This window comes from Mixophyes fleayi, chromosome 12, assembly GCF_038048845.1.
Source record: "Mixophyes fleayi isolate aMixFle1 chromosome 12, aMixFle1.hap1, whole genome shotgun sequence".
Lineage (NCBI taxonomy): Eukaryota > Metazoa > Chordata > Amphibia > Anura > Limnodynastidae > Mixophyes > Mixophyes fleayi.
The window spans coordinates 66,897,632-66,918,545 of record NC_134413.1 but is presented as its reverse complement, the minus strand read 5'-3'; the positions used below and the strand labels follow the sequence as shown (position 1 = coordinate 66,918,545).

General features: G+C 39.7%; 1 protein-coding gene and 1 pseudogene across 1 annotated transcript in view; both read right to left on the bottom strand.

Annotated features, from left to right (window-relative positions):
- The window catches only part of LOC142108353 (vomeronasal type-2 receptor 26-like), a 51,846-nt gene that overhangs the window by 26,044 nt on the left and 4,888 nt on the right, over positions 1-20,914 (bottom strand). Inside the window, exon 2 of the mRNA XM_075191981.1 lies at positions 1,305-1,428. Coding sequence (XP_075048082.1) covers positions 1,305-1,428 — 124 coding nt within the window. The remainder of the gene's footprint in view (positions 1-1,304; positions 1,429-20,914) is intronic.
- On the bottom strand, positions 9,208-9,326 carry LOC142109454 (5S ribosomal RNA; annotated as a pseudogene).

Genomic DNA, 20,914 nt, shown 5'->3' with positions numbered 1-20,914 from the left:
TGACCCCAGCTTTGTAAGACAAAAATGGTAACCACTATGTCACAGTCTTACTATATTTCATAATGTAATGCTGTACTCACAGAATTAGAAAAACCTGTATGTAAAATAGCCACAAATAGTTATAATAGTAAAAATTATTTTTATCATGTATTTATTTAAGGTGCTACAAATGGTGCAAAATGGGGTTAGAGTAAACAAAATAACAAAATGAGCAAGCAGCAAAGAATTAAAAAAATAAAAATTAAACAATGAGCAGACGGTAATGAGTTGCAGAGTACAGGATGGCAGTACAGGGGATGAATGGAACAAAACCGGGAGCATACAAGCATGAAGCATGCCTGTGCTGGGGACTGTGGGTCTAAGAATAGGGCTGGAGGCTCTGAGGGCTGAGACTTAGAGATAGGGCAGAAGGTGCTTGACAAAGGTGTGGGGGTTAATAGGATGATGTAAGCAGGTACACACAAGGAAAGAGGGCGCTTATTGTGATAGTTTACATGTTAAAGGTACAAAGAAGGTGACACTGAATAAGGGTGCAAGAGTGGAGGGGAGAAGAGGTTGATTTGGATGGAGGGCTGGTAGACTGCGATGAAATATTAAAAGATTAGAAAGACTGAATGGGAGAGGAAATGCATTCAGGAAGTGGAGAGCATCAAGGGAGAAGTGTTAGTGGCAGGAGTGGGAAGAGGCAGCTAGTGGGGTGGTGAGGCCATGGCTGATGGCATGCTGAGAGGACAGGAGGAATTGGGGATATAATTGAGATTGTAGATTTATGGCAGAGAGGAGTGGCTGAGGGCTTTGAAGGTGAGGCTGAGGGATTTGATGTGAATTCTTTAAGGGACAGAGAGCCAGTGTAGTATTTGGCAGAGAGGGGAGGAGGTTACAATTATAAATGTATTATGTTTGCAAAGTGCAGCACAAATGTTTGGTGACATCGGACAAAAGTAATTGCTCAAATTCACCCATTTTTACAGTGAAATATATGAATTTGCTGTTCTGTGGGGATGCAAAATGTTGCATCTTCTAATAGGAGAAGCTTGTTGGAACAGGGCTTTGCTTCATGACAAAGAGCTAGGCACATGAAAGTGTGTGTTTATGCACTCATGCAAAAATTATATTTTATTTTGTGGGAGGAGATGATTTAAAATGGTAAAGGTGCATTTAGTGGCAGTCACTATTTTGTAGGGGTTGCACACAAAATGTAATGTGTAATGTGAAAGGAAATATTGAGGCATATTTTAAATCTTTTTAAAATGTGAGAATTATTCTAAAAATTGTATTTAGGGGGTGAAATCACTTTTAATCACCTGTTTGATTGGAAATCTCCCCTTCTCGGCAGGGTACACATTCATAGCAGCAGGCGGCTGATCCCTTTCCTGTAGATTTTCTATATCCAGGGAGACATGTTTTACTACAAACAGACTGTGGAGTCTATAAGGAGAAAAAAAGAAAAATGATAACAATGAGCATAATCAGTAATGTGATATAATTGTTGTAATATATATATATATATATATATATATATATATATATATATATTGTAACAAAGGGAGGCATTTTTCTGACAAGAGGCAGAGAAAGTATACAAACAGAATAAAACATTGGCACAGTTATGCACCTAGGTTGAGATTAAACCAGGTAAAAACGTATGTGTAGATTAAAGTTTGTTAACTTACATGATTTCCTCTCAGCAAACAGACAGGGTGTGTCTGTTTGTGCAAACAGAGCCAGTGATGGGTGTTTTCTTTTAAAGAGAAGGTGGGTGTGTCACCTGCCCATCAAGCTAAGGCTGGGGGAGGAGCATCATGTATAAAAGCTTGATTGTGTTATTTGTTCAGGGAGACCAACGCTGGGGTAGCTGGCTGGTCTTGAGAGAGAGATGGTCTATGTATAGCAAGCGTTTAGGGTCTCCATAATTGCTGTGAAAGTATACAGTGTCAAAACATTTATCATCCTGACAATAAAGCTACATAAAAAGGAAGACGTTGTTTGCGTGTGCTTCTGCAGTAGCGGGCTCTTGCCACAATATATATATATATATATATATATATATATATATATATATATATATATATATGTGGCGCTAGTTATACTTGGGAGGGGGGGGGTTGTTGGCCCATTCTCCATAGTAAATCAAGCCCTTGGCTGACCAGTCTAGGCATTGTGGCATTAAGGTAAGGTTATCCCATGCTGTGGTTTTCCCTGTTACACTGTTACCAACCTGGTATTTGTAAATGGTAGAGGACCTCACACATTTTGTCCAAATTATTTTTTCAAGTGCCAGCCTAGGCTGGCAGCGCTAGATCTAGTTAAGATTTGGGGAGGGGGGGGGTGTTATGCTGTTTTTCTTTATTATAATTTATTTCATCATTGGACATACAGGACTGCCCCCAGCATTGCAGTGAACAATTTTAAGTGGGAGGCTGGATTCAGTTACAGCAGCCTGTGGTACTGCCTGGACAGATTCAATTTTGTAATGAGACCAGTGCCAGGACTAACATTGGTACACAGTGCCCCCTCTCAGCCCCAAGACACAAACCACCCAGCCTCTAGCCTGATAATATGGCTAACTCGTCTCCAACTGACAGAAGATAATCTGGAAGTTTGAAATGTCAGGCATATATTTACTCTCTTGTGAAGCCACTCTGAGTGCACCCAGCACACATCTCTATTTGAAATGCAAAGCTATGAAATCCACTATCTTTAAAACGAATTGTACCAATTGTAAAAAAAACTAAACATTTTTCACTATTGTCACCCCTCAAAGACACTCGACTCAACAATACCTTTCTGTCAAAATAGACCCCCTAGGGATAAAGTTATCAAGCTGCAAGTTTCCGGCGGGTTTGGAAAGTGAAAATGTTATCCCTCCCCCCCTCCCCAAAAAACGGAAAACTGTCACTTTTGCAAAAGAGTGAAAAAACTCCCGTAGATTTTCAACTTTAGATTTTTTTCTAAATGCAGAACACGTAAATGGTTCTCTATTGCTATGCTAAAATGCAATAGCTCTAATACTATTTAAGATGTAGTCCCTCAAACACCATGCCCCCTCTAATAAAATTAACATAGCGGAATACAATTTATTAGAGTTAACCTTAAAATAAGGGCACAACTGTCTTGAACCCTTTGCCGTGCTCCTCAAACCCACAAGTTTTGCAGTGCGTCAGGACACACTACCTTGCTAAAGTGGCCACCGACATCAGGGAATACCATAGCCATAAAGAGGTGCACTTGGTCTGCAGCAATGTTTGGATAGGTTGTAACTGTCAATGTAACATCTACATGACTCCCAGGACCCAAGGTTTACTAGCAGAACATTGCCCAGATCATCACTCAGCCATCTTGCCTTCTTCCCATAATGCATCCTGGTGCCATCTCTTCCCCAGGTAAACGACGCACACGCACCCGGCCGTCCACATGATGAAAAAGAAAATCTGATTTATCAGACCAGGTCACTTTCTTCCATTGCTCCATATTCCAGTTCTGGTGCTCCCATGCCCATTGTAGGTGCTTTTGGCGGTGGACAGAGGTCAGCATGGGCACTCGGACTGGTCTGCGGGTACGCAGCACCATAGGCAGCAAGCTGTGATGCACTGTGCTTTATGACACCATCTATCATAGCTTTTTCAGCAATTTGTGCTACAGTAACTCTTCTGTAGGATTGGACTAGATGGCCTAGCCTTTGCTCACCACGCGCATCTATGAGCCTTGGGCGCCCATGACCCTGTCGCCTGTTCACCAGTTGTCCTTTTTTTGACCACTTTTGGAAGCACTAACCACAGCATACTGGGAATACCCCACAAGACCTGTCCTTTTCTAAATGCTCACAATTTGGTCCTTGTCAAAGTCGTTCAGATCCTTACACTTGCCCAATTTAACTGCTTCCACATCAACTTCAAAAACTGACTGTTTATTTGCTGCTTATTATATCCTACCCCTTGGCAGGTGCCATTGTAATGAGATAATCAATGTTATTCACTTCACTTGTCAGTGGATTTAAAGTTGTGACTGATTGGTGTGTGCTCTCCTATACAGTACTTCCCTCATCTGATTAGTAAGCACCAGGGGCGCACGCAGAATTTAAAAAAAAAAAAAAATGAAAAGAAAAAAATAGAGAGAGAGAGCTGCTGCGGATTCGGCCCGCATGCGGAGCAGCTCCATTTCGGCGGCACTGTACTATACAGCAGCTGTGCTGCTGTCAAACAAGTGTCCGCGGCGGCGCTGTATTGTACTACTGTGTATTGTACTACAATACAGCACCGCTGCGGACGATTCTTTGACAGTGCCGCGGCTGCTGTACAGTACAGTGCCGCTATGTAGGGACACTGTACTTCACGGAGGGGAGGGGTTTCTAGAGAACCAACCCCCCCCCCCCCTGCATGCGACCCTGAGCACATAACACAGTTATGACATGTTTTAATGTAGTCTGGCTGCAAAGTTGGGAACAATCCTTCATTTATATACATACAGTCCCATGTTACAAAGGGTTATTTTTGGAAATGTTATCTCTAAAAAGGAAAATATTAACCACTGTAAAATCCAAATAAGGCAGCCACCTCATATTGATATATTAATAATGAGCAAACCCATTTATGTGCACACATACAGATGCAGGAAGCATTAAAAGGACAACAGGCGCATCATTATTTTATCACATTTGCCTGTCTCCTAAAATCACCATAATGTAACTTCCAAAATATTACTATCATTAATACTTTTTATTCTTATACAAGTACTGGCCACTTTGCTAACTCTTGCTGCACATTGCAAACAAATTAATTCTTAAGTTTCAATTCCAAGCTTACGCTGTAGAACATAAATAAACAAAAGCCATCAGTGTGATCCCATCATCTAAAATTTGCAGCCTAAGCCATACAGACTGATTTCTACCAAAACAGCGGACCAATGAGTGTAGAGTTCCTGCAGACCAGCATTAGGCAACACAGTCTGTTCACACTATAACAAGGAAACTTACAGAGTGATATGCCCTTGTCATATTGTGAAACATGTCCAAATCAGTAAGCTTAGGGCTGGAGGCTCTCTGAGGGTTTCCACAAAAGATGAGCATGACCTTCTCAAAAAGTACCAGCTTATACTAAAAGGAGCTGAGGCTCTTCTCAGCCCATCTGGGCTAGCTACAGAGGAAATGGAAAAATATTGGGACAATAACGTGGGAACAATGAAACCCTAGTAGTCCCAGTATAATGGAATTGAGATCCAATAGGCCTCTATTGTATCAACATAATATAAATAAGTACATAATACATTTGCACACGGGTTATGGACTTTATTGTTTAATACAATTATATTGAGAAGTTTTTGAGCTTCAAGGGGGATAAAAGAGGATACTGAAGAAAAGTGTGGGGGCAGAATAAGGGTAAAATATATGGGCAATTCATAGATGCACAATTCCACAGATGTGTTAGCGACATATGCATCGCATCTATATAGCATTGATAAAAAGCAGTAAGAACAGCTAATTCACAAGTAATGTATACCTAGGTCATAAGGAATTGAATAATGGGCATGGAAGTCAGAGTATCAAAAAGTGGACCATAGTGTCATGTGTGAGCTTTACAGCATCATTATTTTAATAACCATTGTACATGTTAGGAGTTAGGATACTTCCAGTGAGTAGCTATCACACATTTTGTTGCACACGCTATGTGCTAAACTAGATTCTTAAAATATGTGTTTGTGTCAATGATGAGGCATGATGGAAGGGAGAATGAAGATGTGTCTGGGACTATCGCATTGGTAATGTTACTAATTGTTTAGTCACGGTAGACTCATCAAACAAGAATTGAATTATATTGGTCTTAAAGCACAATTAATTTAGTGTAAGTAAATTAGTGTAGGGAAACCCGTATATTGTTGAGTAAAGGTTTGAATACATGCTTCAAGGTCTGCAATATGCTCTTCTTCAGTTTATTTTATGATATGAGGCATTGTTCAGGAATGTACCTCTCAAGGTGGCCTTGTGAGTCTCCAATATTAGTTGATTGAGGAAGCTCAGGGTTGTTGTTTACTTGACTTTTTAATGTTTTCTTCTTCTAATCGTCTAAGGTTATAATAAAAGAGCAATGCTGGTGCTGTTTTATGGACTGGGAAGGAAGGATAGTGAAAATATTCCAAACTGCAGGGTCTGTCCAGGAGACAGGAAAGACATCTAACCCCACAAATTTCTGTGTAAAATGCAGATCAACAAATACTGTTGAGAAGTGAATCAGTTATTTAGTTTTTTACAACTGAGTATGCCAGGTGAAACACTTACTGCGGATTAATAAAGAATTTAAAGTTTTGGAATCAGATAAGCTATATTGGAATCAATCACTATATTGAAGTCACCACTGTGGGTAACCTGTGAATAAATGCCGGGTGGGCTACCGCGCTCCCTTCCAATATGGAGGTATGTAATGCTACCTGGGGGACAAAAGAAGGGTAGTCCCAACCCTACATGGTACTAGATATGAAATGGAGGGGTCCCCTATGGCGCAATGGCTATAGGTATCAGTAATAATAATGCTCCTAAATATGCCTGGTCCAGTCTAGGTAAAAAGCAGCAAAAAGCATATACACCCTGAATCGGCTAACAGAGAGTGGCAATGCAGATCAGCTAGCATGCAAACCCTGGGAACAACTAATAAATTGTACAATGTAGATTGTGACAGATGAATGAGTGCACAGTATATGATTTATTCCTTGGACATAAACGAAATAGCAGGTAAAAAGCTTTAGAAGTACAGCAATATACAAATTGTTCCTCAGTACATGAGAATAACAAGGCAAGCCACAAAGTGGCCAGAAATAGTCTAAAATGACACAGTCAGTCAGGCAGATGGTAACCACAACGAGCCGGCAATAAACCTGATCCAAACACAAGGTCCAAATAGATAGAGTCTATGTATATATCTCCTTCAAAACGGATCCGATAATGGACAGTTTTGTCTCTCTCGGCATCCAGAGATGATCCAGTGCTGCAGGTAAATAAAGTCCGGCATACAAAGTCGTGGAAACAACTATAGGACATACCCTTTTCAGGGATGGTGTTTCCGTCCTCTCAAACCTGAGCTGTGTCCAGTCAATGAATAATCAATGTGGGCGGTGGAAGTATCGCGGCCGCGACTCGTTCCAGATCCGCATGCGATAGAGTAACAAATAGTCCTTTTTCCGTGCCGTAAACGGGACGATAGGCTGGTAGTAAAGACGTGTATCAGTAGCTGTGTATCCTAACCCAACGCGTTTCACCTAGAAGGCTTTGTCAGGGATAATAAAGATCATAAGTTTCTTTAGGATTTTATAAAGGGCGCCCTTCCCAGTGATAGGTCAGGTGACCCTGCTTCCCATTGGTCCAAACGGAAGTAGACATATCAAACATCCAATGCTACTAGGGGAATGTCTCATTAGGGGGGTAAGCTATACAAAAGCTGCTGGTAGGTATTGCAGTTTGATTGATGTCTGTGATAGCCAACCACATACAGATAAATAAATAATCGTATGTAGACCTGCGTCAATGCATATGTAACATAAGTCACGAGTCCAAAAGATTGAAGTTGGTGGCAGGCATTTCTCATAGCCTAAAAGGCCATATTTGCATCATATGCCCCCCTCACAGCCATATTTGCATCATATGCCCCCCTCACAGCCATATTTGCATCTTTTGCTAGATAGAATATTAAAGACTATGCGCTCACCTCCTGATGTTGCAGGAGCTGCAATCAGGGCTAGGGATCCCTCCCTAGTAATAACCTAAACAAAGCAAATCCTAATGCGCTCACTGACTCAAGATATCTAAAATAATAATAAACTGTGTAAATATGTGGGATCTGGTGAATATATTAGTATCACAGCGATTGGATGCAACAATTGTTTATTTGTTATTCCCTATACTGATAACTACCATGTAATTACCTATACATAAAACACATCATGAGGATAATGATACAATATTATAAAAATTCCTTTTTAAAAGACATTAAACACTGTTAAATATACAAAAAAATACTAACATGTATATATTATTAAAATACTGGCTCAACAATCAAATGATGAACCAGATATTACCATAAATGAGTATAAATAACACTTGAATTGGCTGACAGATTGATAAAACAATAAAAGTGCAATAAATGAATATATATATATATATATATATATATATATATATGGCAGTCCCAGTAATATAATTGGAGAGTTGTTACAGACACACACAGCTGATTGAACTGTCAGTCCGTGTATCCGACTGGCTCCACATGGAATTGATATGGATACTTGCGTTTTGCTGTACAGAGTTCAGTATTAGATCAGTCCCAAAGTGTCCTGCTGCGTGGTTTTAGGAGTTGTTAGTGTACAGATGTTAAAGCGCTCACAATAGCGGGTGATCGGTCCCGCTATTGATAAGAGGTGGTGACAAGAGCAAGCGTGGAACACGCTTCCAGTACTGCCTTCCGGGTGCGAGGTCACATCCGGAATATCCTATTGGCCAATAGATTGGTGTAGGAGGAGTCCCAACGCGTTTCGTCTGATAGACTTTTTCAAGGGAGATGATTCCAAGAGTGGTGGATGTTTATTTATACGGCTCTCAGTTGTTTTACTTGTCGCTGATTGGCTGACCGCATTGTCAATCAGTAAGTTACATAGAGTGTGCTGATGCACTAACTGCGGTAACCCGCTTGTCAATTAATCTGTGGAGCCATGGTGCAGAAATACTAGCCTGGATTCATAGGATTCTCCTTGGCATACATATCTTGATGAAATAGGATGCCTAGATGTTAGTTTGAAATATATGTTGATTGCACAATATGATTAAAGATAATAAGTATATTTTATATTTATCTGTTAAATGGTTGGAAAAGTATGATTCCAAAATTGTTAATATCACATATTTACCACATATATACACGTAATAATAACACATATATATACACATACATGTATTCAAAAAAGAATTGCAGGTTTTCAATTAAGGTGTGTATTAATGATAAATACAAGAAAAAGGTGGTGAGCCAGAATGGATGTATATTCAAGTGCACAAAGTATGAAATGACTTTATGCTATATAGAGCACAACCTGGTGGGTATTTCGTAATTATTCTTGATATATTACATATGGTGGCATCCATATTCTTGTCATGCTAATTGGTGATTAATTCTGTAGCCACCCAACCAATGGGACCAGAGCGGACAAATGGGAGAAAAACGAAGAAGGCGAGTCCTACTGTACTAGGTGTTCTCGGGTAGTCTCCTATCCCGTTACTTACCTAGCTCCGCCTTGCTTGGCTTCCAAGTACGGATGGATTTGGGCATGGCCAGGGTGGTATGGCCGTAGGTCTCAAGCTATCATGTATCTCCAAATGTAGCGGCTCCAGGCCATCGGCAAGGTGGCACCCAAAAAAACACCAGTATTCGGAATTTTTTATAGACTCAGGTCTTAGTGCAAGGTAAGATCTAGTTCTACATTAAGTCCATTGGGAGTCAGAGTTTTGTGATAATAAATAGCTTTGGATTCTTCTTTGTTCAGTTTTGTTATTATATTTCCTCCTCTCCAATTTCTAGTTACTTTCTTGATACCGAAAAAAATGGTGCCTAAGTGGTTGCAGTTGTGGATGTGTTTATAGTGACTGGATAGGTGATGGTTTTCAAATCCTATCTTGATATTTCTTAGATGCTCTCTGATTCTAGTTTTCAGTGTTCTGATGGTTCTACCAATATATTGTTTGCCGCATTGGCATTGTAGCAGATAAACAACATTGATGCTATTGCACGTGATGAATTCTTTAATTTCAAAAGTTTTCCCATTGGAGGTGGACAAGTAGTTGAGAATGGGTTTAGTGCTCCTACATTTTAGACTTCTGCAATTAGAGCATGTACCACAATAATAGAAACCCCTTGTTGGAGTTTTATTACCGAGCCAGTTGGAATCTGTGGGATTGACATTAACGGGGACATAATTGGATGTCACCGATTTTTTGATGTCCGGGGCTTTTTTGAAAACCAGATGTGGGTGATTCGGAAGTGTTGGCCCTAATATTGTGTCCTGTTTCAAGATGTGCCAATGTTTTCTCAGAATTCTCCGTATATGAATGGCATCTCCTGAATAGTTGGATACAAAGTATATAGGTGTTTGGGAATTGGTGTGTACGGATCTATGATCCTCTAAATCTGGTGTATTCTTGTTCTTCAAGAGGGTGTCCCTATCTCTATCTTTCACTTTCAGATAAGCTTCCTCAACTAATTGGCCGTTATATTGTTTTTCAACGAACTGTTGTTTCATAATGTTGCCCTGTGTGATGTAATCACTCATATTTGTGCAATTCCGGCGTATACGTGTGAACTGGCTGAAGGGAATGCTTTTCAGCCAGTTAGGATGATGATTACTGTTGGAAAGAATAAAACTATTTACATCAACTGATTTTCTAAATGTACGGGTGGTTAATTGACCATTCCGGATGAATATTTCGAGATCTAGAAATTCGATTGATAGTTGACTGTAATGGGCTGTAAACTGAAGGCCATATTCGTTATTGTTGATCTTGCTAAGAAATTGGACTAAATCTGTTTCAGGACCCTTCCAAATAAAGAGCACGTCATCAATATATCTTTTCCAGAGCACCAGGTTCGCCGCCCAGTCATTGCTGGACCATATATGACGGTCCTCCCAATAACTCATATATAGGTTAGCATAGCTGGGCGCGAACCTGGTGCCCATTGCTGTCCCTTCTAGCTGAAGGTAGTATTGATTATGAAACCAAAAATAATTATGAGTAAGAATGAAATGAATATTAGTGAGAATGAATTCAACTTGATTCTTGTTAAGGGAAGGGTCATGTTCTAGAAAGTGTCTGATGCTGGAAAGTCCCAGGTTGTGTTTGATTACTGTATATAATGATGAAACGTCGCACGTCACTAACCAATACTCAGGTGTCCATGTGATGTCTCTCAAAAGCTGCAATACATGGGTGGTATCCTTTAGATATGCTTTCTGTTTCCCAACATAAGGTTGAAGAAATGTATCTATGTAATGGGATAGATTGGCTGAGATGGAGCCTATGCCTGAAATGATTGGTCTGCCAGGTGGATTAGTGATGTTTTTATGAATTTTTTGGAAGGTAATATATTACTGGGATTATTGGATGTGGGTTGTGTATGTATTGGTATTCATTTAAATTAATAATGCCCAATTCCAGTCCATGTTTGAGGATGGATGTCAATTCTTGTGCATATGCATCAGTGGGGTTCTGATCCAATTTTTGGTAAGTTTTACAATCAGATAGAAGCCTATTGATTTCATTTATGTAGTCTACCCTGTTAAAAAGGACAATACCCCCCCCTTTATCAGCAGGCTTGATTACGATTTGTTCCAATTTTTTTAATTGATTGAGAGCTGCCATTTCATTTTTGTTTAAATTAACCTGTGGGCGATGTTTTCGTGTATCTATTTTCTCCAAATCTGCTAACACCATGGTTTCATATGTAATTATTTCATGGCTTTTTGTCTGTTTTGGGTAAAAATGAGAGGGAGGTTTAAGGTTAGTATGTTTATATAATCCTAAATCTAGCGTCTGGTGTGTTGTTCTTTCTAAAGGTGTCTTTTGAAAAAAACGTTTTAGTGTTAATTTCCTAATGAATTTATGTACATCAATATATGTCTCAAATTTGTTCAATCTGTTGGTTGGGGCAAATTTTAGCCCTTTGTTTAGAACACTAGTCTCATCATTAGACAGATTGTAGCTACTAAGGTTGAATATGCCTATTGGTGTAATGGTGTTTCTATCGATAAGAGGTGGTGGGAGGATGTGCCCTCCCCTGCATCCTCTTCTAGTTCTTTTACTTTTCTTTTGAGGGGATGGGGTCTTGTTGGTAAATATCTCTCTGTGAATCTCGGTCCCAGACCTAAAAAATGACTTAGTTGTGAGATAGGGTTCTGGGATTCCACTTCTGAAGCGGGAGAGTCCAGGGGGGGGGTGTTAGGTTCACTTGGTCTGCTGAGAGGAGTGGAGTATAGTGTCATACTGGTGTTAAGTAAGGGGGTTTTTGACCTTTGATCTGTTTTTGTACCTACAGGTGACATGATTGAGTCCTGTTTATTGGTGGGGGATTCAGTATGTATGGTAAGATTGTGCTGCCAACCGAATCCAAAAGATTTTTTGGCTAGATTCTGATATTCAATACTAGACTCACTGTATGATGAGTGTGACGTATCATCTAAAGTGTTAATTGTGTCATTGTGTTGATCTACCGTCAGTGAAGGATTAGATCCTTGGTGGATCAACTTCATATACTGTTGATATGTTAATCCTAATTTGTGATATATTTTCCGGGGATTGGATGATGGCTCTTGTGATTGATATGTTACTTTTCTAGTGAATTTAAGATGTTTGCCTGTATTAGATATACCGATGTTTGGAAAATTTGGTCTCATACTTTTTGCTTGGGATTTATTCCCCGACTGGCGTTTCAACCCAAACTTATCTCGAATGTATTTGGATTTTTTGATGCGTACGATTTCTTTTTCTTTATGTTCCAGTCTATTTTTCATTAGTTTCAAGAGGTCATTGTATACTGGTTCATTGTTAAAGGGACTCAATTCTGAATCTATGGAATTAATTTTGTTCTCAATTTCGTTGAGATGTTGTTGATGTTGTGTGATAAGTAAAGAGACGAGCCTAATTGAGCAATCATTGAGAATAGATTGCCATCCATTCAAAAAGGTGGAGTCATCGTTGTAACAGGATGGTATTTTTTTAAGTTTGAGACCCCTAGGTATAATATTTTCAGATAAATATTTCTCTAAACTGTGAATGTCCCACCAGGTACGTATCTCTTTATGTAATAGCTGTTCAAATTCAAGTAATCGGAGACAGTAATTGTTCCCTTGAGTGTCGGGCGTATTAGATTGAAGTGTTGCTGGGAAGACTACACTGGATGTGTGGTTACGTGTGTTTCTCAAACCCAAAGGGTCTCTATATTGATTAGACATGGTTATAATGTGTTGCAATCCAGGTGGGAGCAGCAGGTCTAATGGATATAAAGCAATGGCTAGATAGAATATTAAAGACTATGCGCTCACCTCCTGATGTTGCAGGAGCTGCAATCAGGGCTAGGGATCCCTCCCTAGTAATAACCTAAACAAAGCAAATCCTAATGCGCTCACTGACTCAAGATATCTAAAATAATAATAAACTGTGTAAATATGTGGGATCTGGTGAATATATTAGTATCACAGCGATTGGATGCAACAATTGTTTATTTGTTATTCCCTATACTGATAACTACCATGTAATTACCTATACATAAAACACATCATGAGGATAATGATACAATATTATAAAAATTCCTTTTTAAAAGACATTAAACACTGTTAAATATACAAAAAAATACTAACATGTATATATTATTAAAATACTGGCTCAACAATCAAATGATGAACCAGATATTACCATAAATGAGTATAAATAACACTTGAATTGGCTGACAGATTGATAAAACAATAAAAGTGCAATAAATGAATATATATATATATATATATATATATATATATATATATATATATATATGGCAGTCCCAGTAATATAATTGGAGAGTTGTTACAGACACACACAGCTGATTGAACTGTCAGTCCGTGTATCCGACTGGCTCCACATGGAATTGATATGGATACTTGCGTTTTGCTGTACAGAGTTCAGTATTAGATCAGTCCCAAAGTGTCCTGCTGCGTGGTTTTAGGAGTTGTTAGTGTACAGATGTTAAAGCGCTCACAATAGCGGGTGATCGGTCCCGCTATTGATAAGAGGTGGTGACAAGAGCAAGCGTGGAACACGCTTCCAGTACTGCCTTCCGGGTGCGAGGTCACATCCGGAATATCCTATTGGCCAATAGATTGGTGTAGGAGGAGTCCCAACGCGTTTCGTCTGATAGACTTTTTCAAGGGAGATGATTCCAAGAGTGGTGGATGTTTATTTATACGGCTCTCAGTTGTTTTACTTGTCGCTGATTGGCTGACCGCATTGTCAATCAGTAAGTTACATAGAGTGTGCTGATGCACTAACTGCGGTAACCCGCTTGTCAATTAATCTGTGGAGCCATGGTGCAGAAATACTAGCCTGGATTCATAGGATTCTCCTTGGCATACATATCTTGATGAAATAGGATGCCTAGATGTTAGTTTGAAATATATGTTGATTGCACAATATGATTAAAGATAATAAGTATATTTTATATTTATCTGTTAAATGGTTGGAAAAGTATGATTCCAAAATTGTTAATATCACATATTTACCACATATATACACGTAATAATAACACATATATATACACATACATGTATTCAAAAAAGAATTGCAGGTTTTCAATTAAGGTGTGTATTAATGATAAATACAAGAAAAAGGTGGTGAGCCAGAATGGATGTATATTCAAGTGCACAAAGTATGAAATGACTTTATGCTATATAGAGCACAACCTGGTGGGTATTTCGTAATTATTCTTGATATATTACATATGGTGGCATCCATATTCTTGTCATGCTAATTGGTGATTAATTCTGTAGCCACCCAACCAATGGGACCAGAGCGGACAAATGGGAGAAAAACGAAGAAGGCGAGTCCTACTGTACTAGGTGTTCTCGGGTAGTCTCCTATCCCGTTACTTACCTAGCTCCGCCTTGCTTGGCTTCCAAGTCCGGATGGATTTGGGCATGGCCAGGGTGGTATGGCCGTAGGTCTCAAGCTATCATGTATCTCCAAATGTAGCGGCTCCAGGCCATCGGCAAGGTGGCACCCAAAAAAACACCAGTATTCGGAATTTTTTATAGACTCAGGTCTTAGTGCAAGGTAAGATCTAGTTCTACATTAAGTCCATTGGGAGTCAGAGTTTTGTGATAATAAATAGCTTTGGATTCTTCTTTGTTCAGTTTTGTTATTATATTTCCTCCTCTCCAATTTCTAGTTACTTTCTTGATACCGAAAAAAATGGTGCCTAAGTGGTTGCAGTTGTGGATGTGTTTATAGTGACTGGATAGGTGATGGTTTTCAAATCCTATCTTGATATTTCTTAGATGCTCTCTGATTCTAGTTTTCAGTGTTCTGATGGTTCTACCAATATATTGTTTGCCGCATTGGCATTGTAGCAGATAAACAACATTGATGCTATTGCACGTGATGAATTCTTTAATTTCAAAAGTTTTCCCATTGGAGGTGGACAAGTAGTTGAGAATGGGTTTAGTGCTCCTACATTTTAGACTTCTGCAATTAGAGCATGTACCACAATAATAGAAACCCCTTGTTGGAGTTTTATTACCGAGCCAGTTGGAATCTGTGGGATTGACATTAACGGGGACATAATTGGATGTCACCGATTTTTTGATGTCCGGGGCTTTTTTGAAAACCAGATGTGGGTGATTCGGAAGTGTTGGCCCTAATATTGTGTCCTGTTTCAAGATGTGCCAATGTTTTCTCAGAATTCTCCGTATATGAATGGCATCTCCTGAATAGTTGGATACAAAGTATATAGGTGTTTGGGAATTGGTGTGTACGGATCTATGATCCTCTAAATCTGGTGTATTCTTGTTCTTCAAGAGGGTGTCCCTATCTCTATCTTTCACTTTCAGATAAGCTTCCTCAACTAATTGGCCGTTATATTGTTTTTCAACGAACTGTTGTTTCATAATGTTGCCCTGTGTGATGTAATCACTCATATTTGTGCAATTCCGGCGTATACGTGTGAACTGGCTGAAGGGAATGCTTTTCAGCCAGTTAGGATGATGATTACTGTTGGAAAGAATAAAACTATTTACATCAACTGATTTTCTAAATGTACGGGTGGTTAATTGACCATTCCGGATGAATATTTCGAGATCTAGAAATTCGATTGATAGTTGACTGTAATGGGCTGTAAACTGAAGGCCATATTCGTTGGAAGCCAAGCAAGGCGGAGCTAGGTAAGTAACGGGATAGGAGACTACCCGAGAACACCTAGTACAGTAGGACTCGCCTTCTTCGTTTTTCTCCCATTTGTCCGCTCTGGTCCCATTGGTTGGGTGGCTACAGAATTAATCACCAATTAGCATGACAAGAATATGGATGCCACCATATGTAATATATCAAGAATAATTACGAAATACCCACCAGGTTGTGCTCTATATAGCATAAAGTCATTTCATACTTTGTGCACTTGAATATACATCCATTCTGGCTCACCACCTTTTTCTTGTATTTATCATTAATACACACCTTAATTGAAAACCTGCAATTCTTTTTTGAATACATGTATGTGTATATATATGTGTTATTATTACGTGTATATATGTGGTAAATATGTGATATTAACAATTTTGGAATCATACTTTTCCAACCATTTAACAGATAAATATAAAATATACTTATTATCTTTAATCATATTGTGCAATCAACATATATTTCAAACTAACATCTAGGCATCCTATTTCATCAAGATATGTATGCCAAGGAGAATCCTATGAATCCAGGCTAGTATTTCTGCACCATGGCTCCACAGATTAATTGACAAGCGGGTTACCGCAGTTAGTGCATCAGCACACTCTATGTAACTTACTGATTGACAATGCGGTCAGCCAATCAGCGACAAGTAAAACAACTGAGAGCCGTATAAATAAACATCCACCACTCTTGGAATCATCTCCCTTGAAAAAGTCTATCAGACGAAACGCGTTGGGACTCCTCCTACACCAATCTATTGGCCAATAGGATATTCCGGATGTGACCTCGCACCCGGAAGGCAGTACTGGAAGCGTGTTCCACGCTTGCTCTTGTCACCACCTCTTATCAATAGCGGGACCGATCACCCGCTATTGTGAGCGCTTTAACATCTGTACACTAACAACTCCTAAAACCACGCAGCAGGACACTTTGGGACTGATCTAATACTGAACTCTGTACAGCAAAACGCAAGTATCCATATCAATTCCATGTGGAGCCAGTCGGATACACGGACTGACAGTTCAATCAGCTGTGTGTGTCTGTAACAACTCTCCAATTATATTACTGGGACTGCCATATATATATATATATATATATATATATATATATATATTCATTTATTGCACTTTTATTGTTTTATCAATCTGTCAGCCAATTCAAGTGTTATTTATACTCATTTATGGTAATATCTGGTTCATCATTTGATTGTTGAGCCAGTATTTTAATAATATATACATGTTAGTATTTTTTTGTATATTTAACAGTGTTTAATGTCTTTTAAAAATGAATTTTTATAATATTGTATCATTATCCTCATGATGTGTTTTATGTATAGGTAATTACATGGTAGTTATCAGTATAGGGAATAACAAATAAACAATTGTTGCATCCAATCGCTGTGATACTAATATATTCACCAGATCCCACATATTTACACAGTTTATTATTATTTTAGATATCTTGAGTCAGTGAGCGCATTAGGATTTGCTTTGTTTATATTTGCATCTTTTGTCTCCCTCACGGGGAGATGACAGTCAGGGTAAATAATTGTGCACATAAAGATATCTATCCCGAACATAGGGACAGTCATGGGTGTATACAGAAAAGTTCACATGATTCAACAGGAGAAACGTATATCCAGTAATCATTTGGGTTGTGTTACATCGAAATGTTGGTAAATGTAATACAGAACTTACAGTGTGTATGGCAGATCACAGAAAATGGCCCAGCTTAAAATCAATATTCAAGCCCTGGGGTGCTAGGGATTTAATACTATAGATCCATTAAGATTCTTTCTGAGAGATGATCTTAATGAAATTCCCACCCCTCCATGGCTTAACAATCTTCCTGATTGCCATAAATTGCAATAAAGATGGATCTTTGGCATGTTGGGTCGAAAAGTGTGCTGAAACACTATGGGGCATATTTAATAAAGCACGATAGTGCTTTTAACGGGTAATTAAGGTCCCACAGTGTCCTCCGCAAATTTATTAAGGGGGCATCGCAGCAGATATCATGGATATCTGCTGCTTTGCATTCCTCTTCGTTTTTGGGAGCAGTCACCATTCAACAGAATGGTGACTGCTCCTGGCCGCAATCTAACAAGTCCCGAAAAAACATTTTTTTCGGGAACTTGTCATGTTAATGTACGCCAACTGAAGCTGGCGTACATCATCCGAATTGAGGAAATCTAATGCTGTCAGCTCTGCTCCGGAGAGCAGAGCTGGACAGCGCATGTGTGGAGGGATCACATGATCCCTCCCTGTCACTCACAGCTCTCTCTCTGCAACTATCGTTGCAGAGACAGAGAGGGGATCTGTGTGCGCATGTCCAGTTCTTGGAACTGGACATGCGCAATTGAAGAGTGAAGAGAAGACCCGAAGACAGCGCTTCCGTAGAGGGGGGCTAAGTATGATTTTTTTTATCACTGAAACAGCAGTTTTTCGGAACTGCTGTTTCTGTGCAGGGCTGTACATAAATGTGAGAAGTAGTTCAATCCTTATCATTGCGATAAGGATTGAAAACTACTTTTCACTTTATGTGAATATTGATAAATGTGCCCCTATGTGTTTCCAGGCCCTTCTTGATGTTCCTGTGATGTTTGGAGATCCTAACGCTTAGTTTCCTAATCGTCCCCCCGATATATTGTAACCCACAGGGGCATTCTAGAAGATAAATCACCCCCGTGGTGTCACAGGTAAGCCTACTGTCAAATATGAATTTTTCTCCAGAGATATTGGACTGGAATGTTACAAGAGGTTTGGTGCTGGAAACTCGACTGGTTCTACATGCTGCACATCTATGACAATGATAGAAGCCTTTCTCTGTTTCTTTCAGCCAGGTCCCTACGGGGGGAACTTTCTTTGGGGAGATGGTACTGCTGACAAGTTGTCTTCTTAAATTATTAGCTTTCGTGTATATAAACTTTGGGACCGCTGGTAGGATTTCTTTTAATATCGTGTCCCCAAGGAGTACACTCCAATGTTTTTTTATGATGTGCTCGATCTTCCTGGAATCTGAGCTAAATTTCGTAATGAAGGGCAGGGATATTGAATCGGGTTCCTTTATGTTGGTAGAAAGGAGATGTTCCCTGTTGTTGTCTCTGACAGATTCATATGCTCTATCGCATGCGCATCTGGAACAAGTCGCGGCCTCGATACTTCCACCGCCCACATTGATTATTCACTGACTGGACACAGCTCAGGTTTGAGAGGACGGAAACACCATCCCTGAAAAGGGTAAGTCCTATAGTTGTTTCCACGACATTGTATGCCGGACTTTATTTACCTGCAGCACTGGATCATCTCTGGATGCAGAGGGAGACAAACTGTCGATTATCGGATCCGTTTTGAAGGAGATATATACATAGACTCTATCTATTTGGACCTTGTGTTTGGATCAGGTTTATTGCCGGCTCGTTGTGGTTACCATCGGGGTGATTTTGTCTTATCACAAGCGGATGTTCCCTCTCTGGCATAACCCCTCATTCCCTCCAGAGGTCAACCCCAAATCTTTCCCCCATTGGACAAAACTGAATATTTTGTTTCTTTCCAATATTGTCCCAATGGGTTTCTTTGCGACCTTTGCTGATCTCTGTGAGCGTCTTCATCTCCCGTCCTCTGTGTTCTATCAATATCTACAAATTCGCCACATTTTCTCCACCTTAATAGACCCTCGCGCTCCTCATAATCCCTCCCCCCTAGAATCTTTTTGTAAAAACAAAACGTCTTCTAAGGGTTTAATATCCACTTTCTATTCACTGCTAATGAGTCACAATTTACCTGACAAGGAGGCTCATGAGCTCCGCTGGGAGGAGGAGATGGCTGAATCTTTGGATCCTGAGGAATGAACGGAGATTCGCGAGGCAGTCGCCAAATCCTCTATCTGTACACAGATAAAAGTAAACTCCTACAAACTCTTATTTCGTTGGTATTTAGTCCCATCCAGATTGAAAACAATCTACCCGACAGCCTCTGACCTCTGCTGGCGCAATTGTGGCCAGCGCGGCTCCCTGTCCCACATCTGGTGGAGCTGCCCAAAAATGATCCCCTTCTGGAAGGAGGTAGCTGACCTTATTTATAAAGTAACTAATCTAAGATCTCCATTCCATCTATCTTACTTTCTCCTCCCTCGGCTACCTCCTGACACCCACAAAATAATGTGGTTGCTCCCGGACCATATTCTTACCGCAGCCAGATGCTTAGTAGCTAAAAAGTGGAAACAATTAGAGAGCCCTTCTGTTTCGGAACTAATTCAAAGTGTATGGCATATACATAACCTAGAGCACATGACTAGTGTAGTTAATAATCGCCCCTACAAATTTCTATCCACATGGCATAGGTGGCAAGAATACTTCCCTACTTCACATTCCTCTTCTTGAAAAATGAAAATAACGATACTTCAGTAAGTGTTTTTTCCGAGTCTCGCTAGGTCCTGTTCCCCCTCTCCTCCCTCTCTATTTTCCCCCCTACTAGCTCTCCCTCCCCCCCCCTTACATGCCGTCCCCCCTAGGTTTTCCCTTTCTTTTATTTCCTCTTCTTCTTCCCCTCTCCATTTTCCCTTCATGGTACTCCGGATATCTCATAACCATAACTCTGTTGCTTCCTGTTTACCCGTATGTTGTTCTAATTTTGAGGACCAGTCCGTCTGCGATGGTTCTGAGTCCTTTGCTATGCTTTGTTATGAGTTGTATGATCATAACATATGCTGTACCGTTTCTCTTTGACAAAAATTTGAATAAAAATATATTTAAAAAAAAAAAAAAAAATGAGGCAGCAGACCTTGTGAAAAATAATATTTGTGTCAGTCTCAAAACTTTTGGCCATGACTGTAGAAGATATTGGAGTCCTCTAATAAAAAGAGGGTTTTTCAGAGAGTACTGAGAGATTTGAAGGCTGTGTTAGTGTCTGATTAGGTGTAGTAGGGGATTCATAAGTGGGTAGCGACATGTGAGAAGTCCTGTAGATC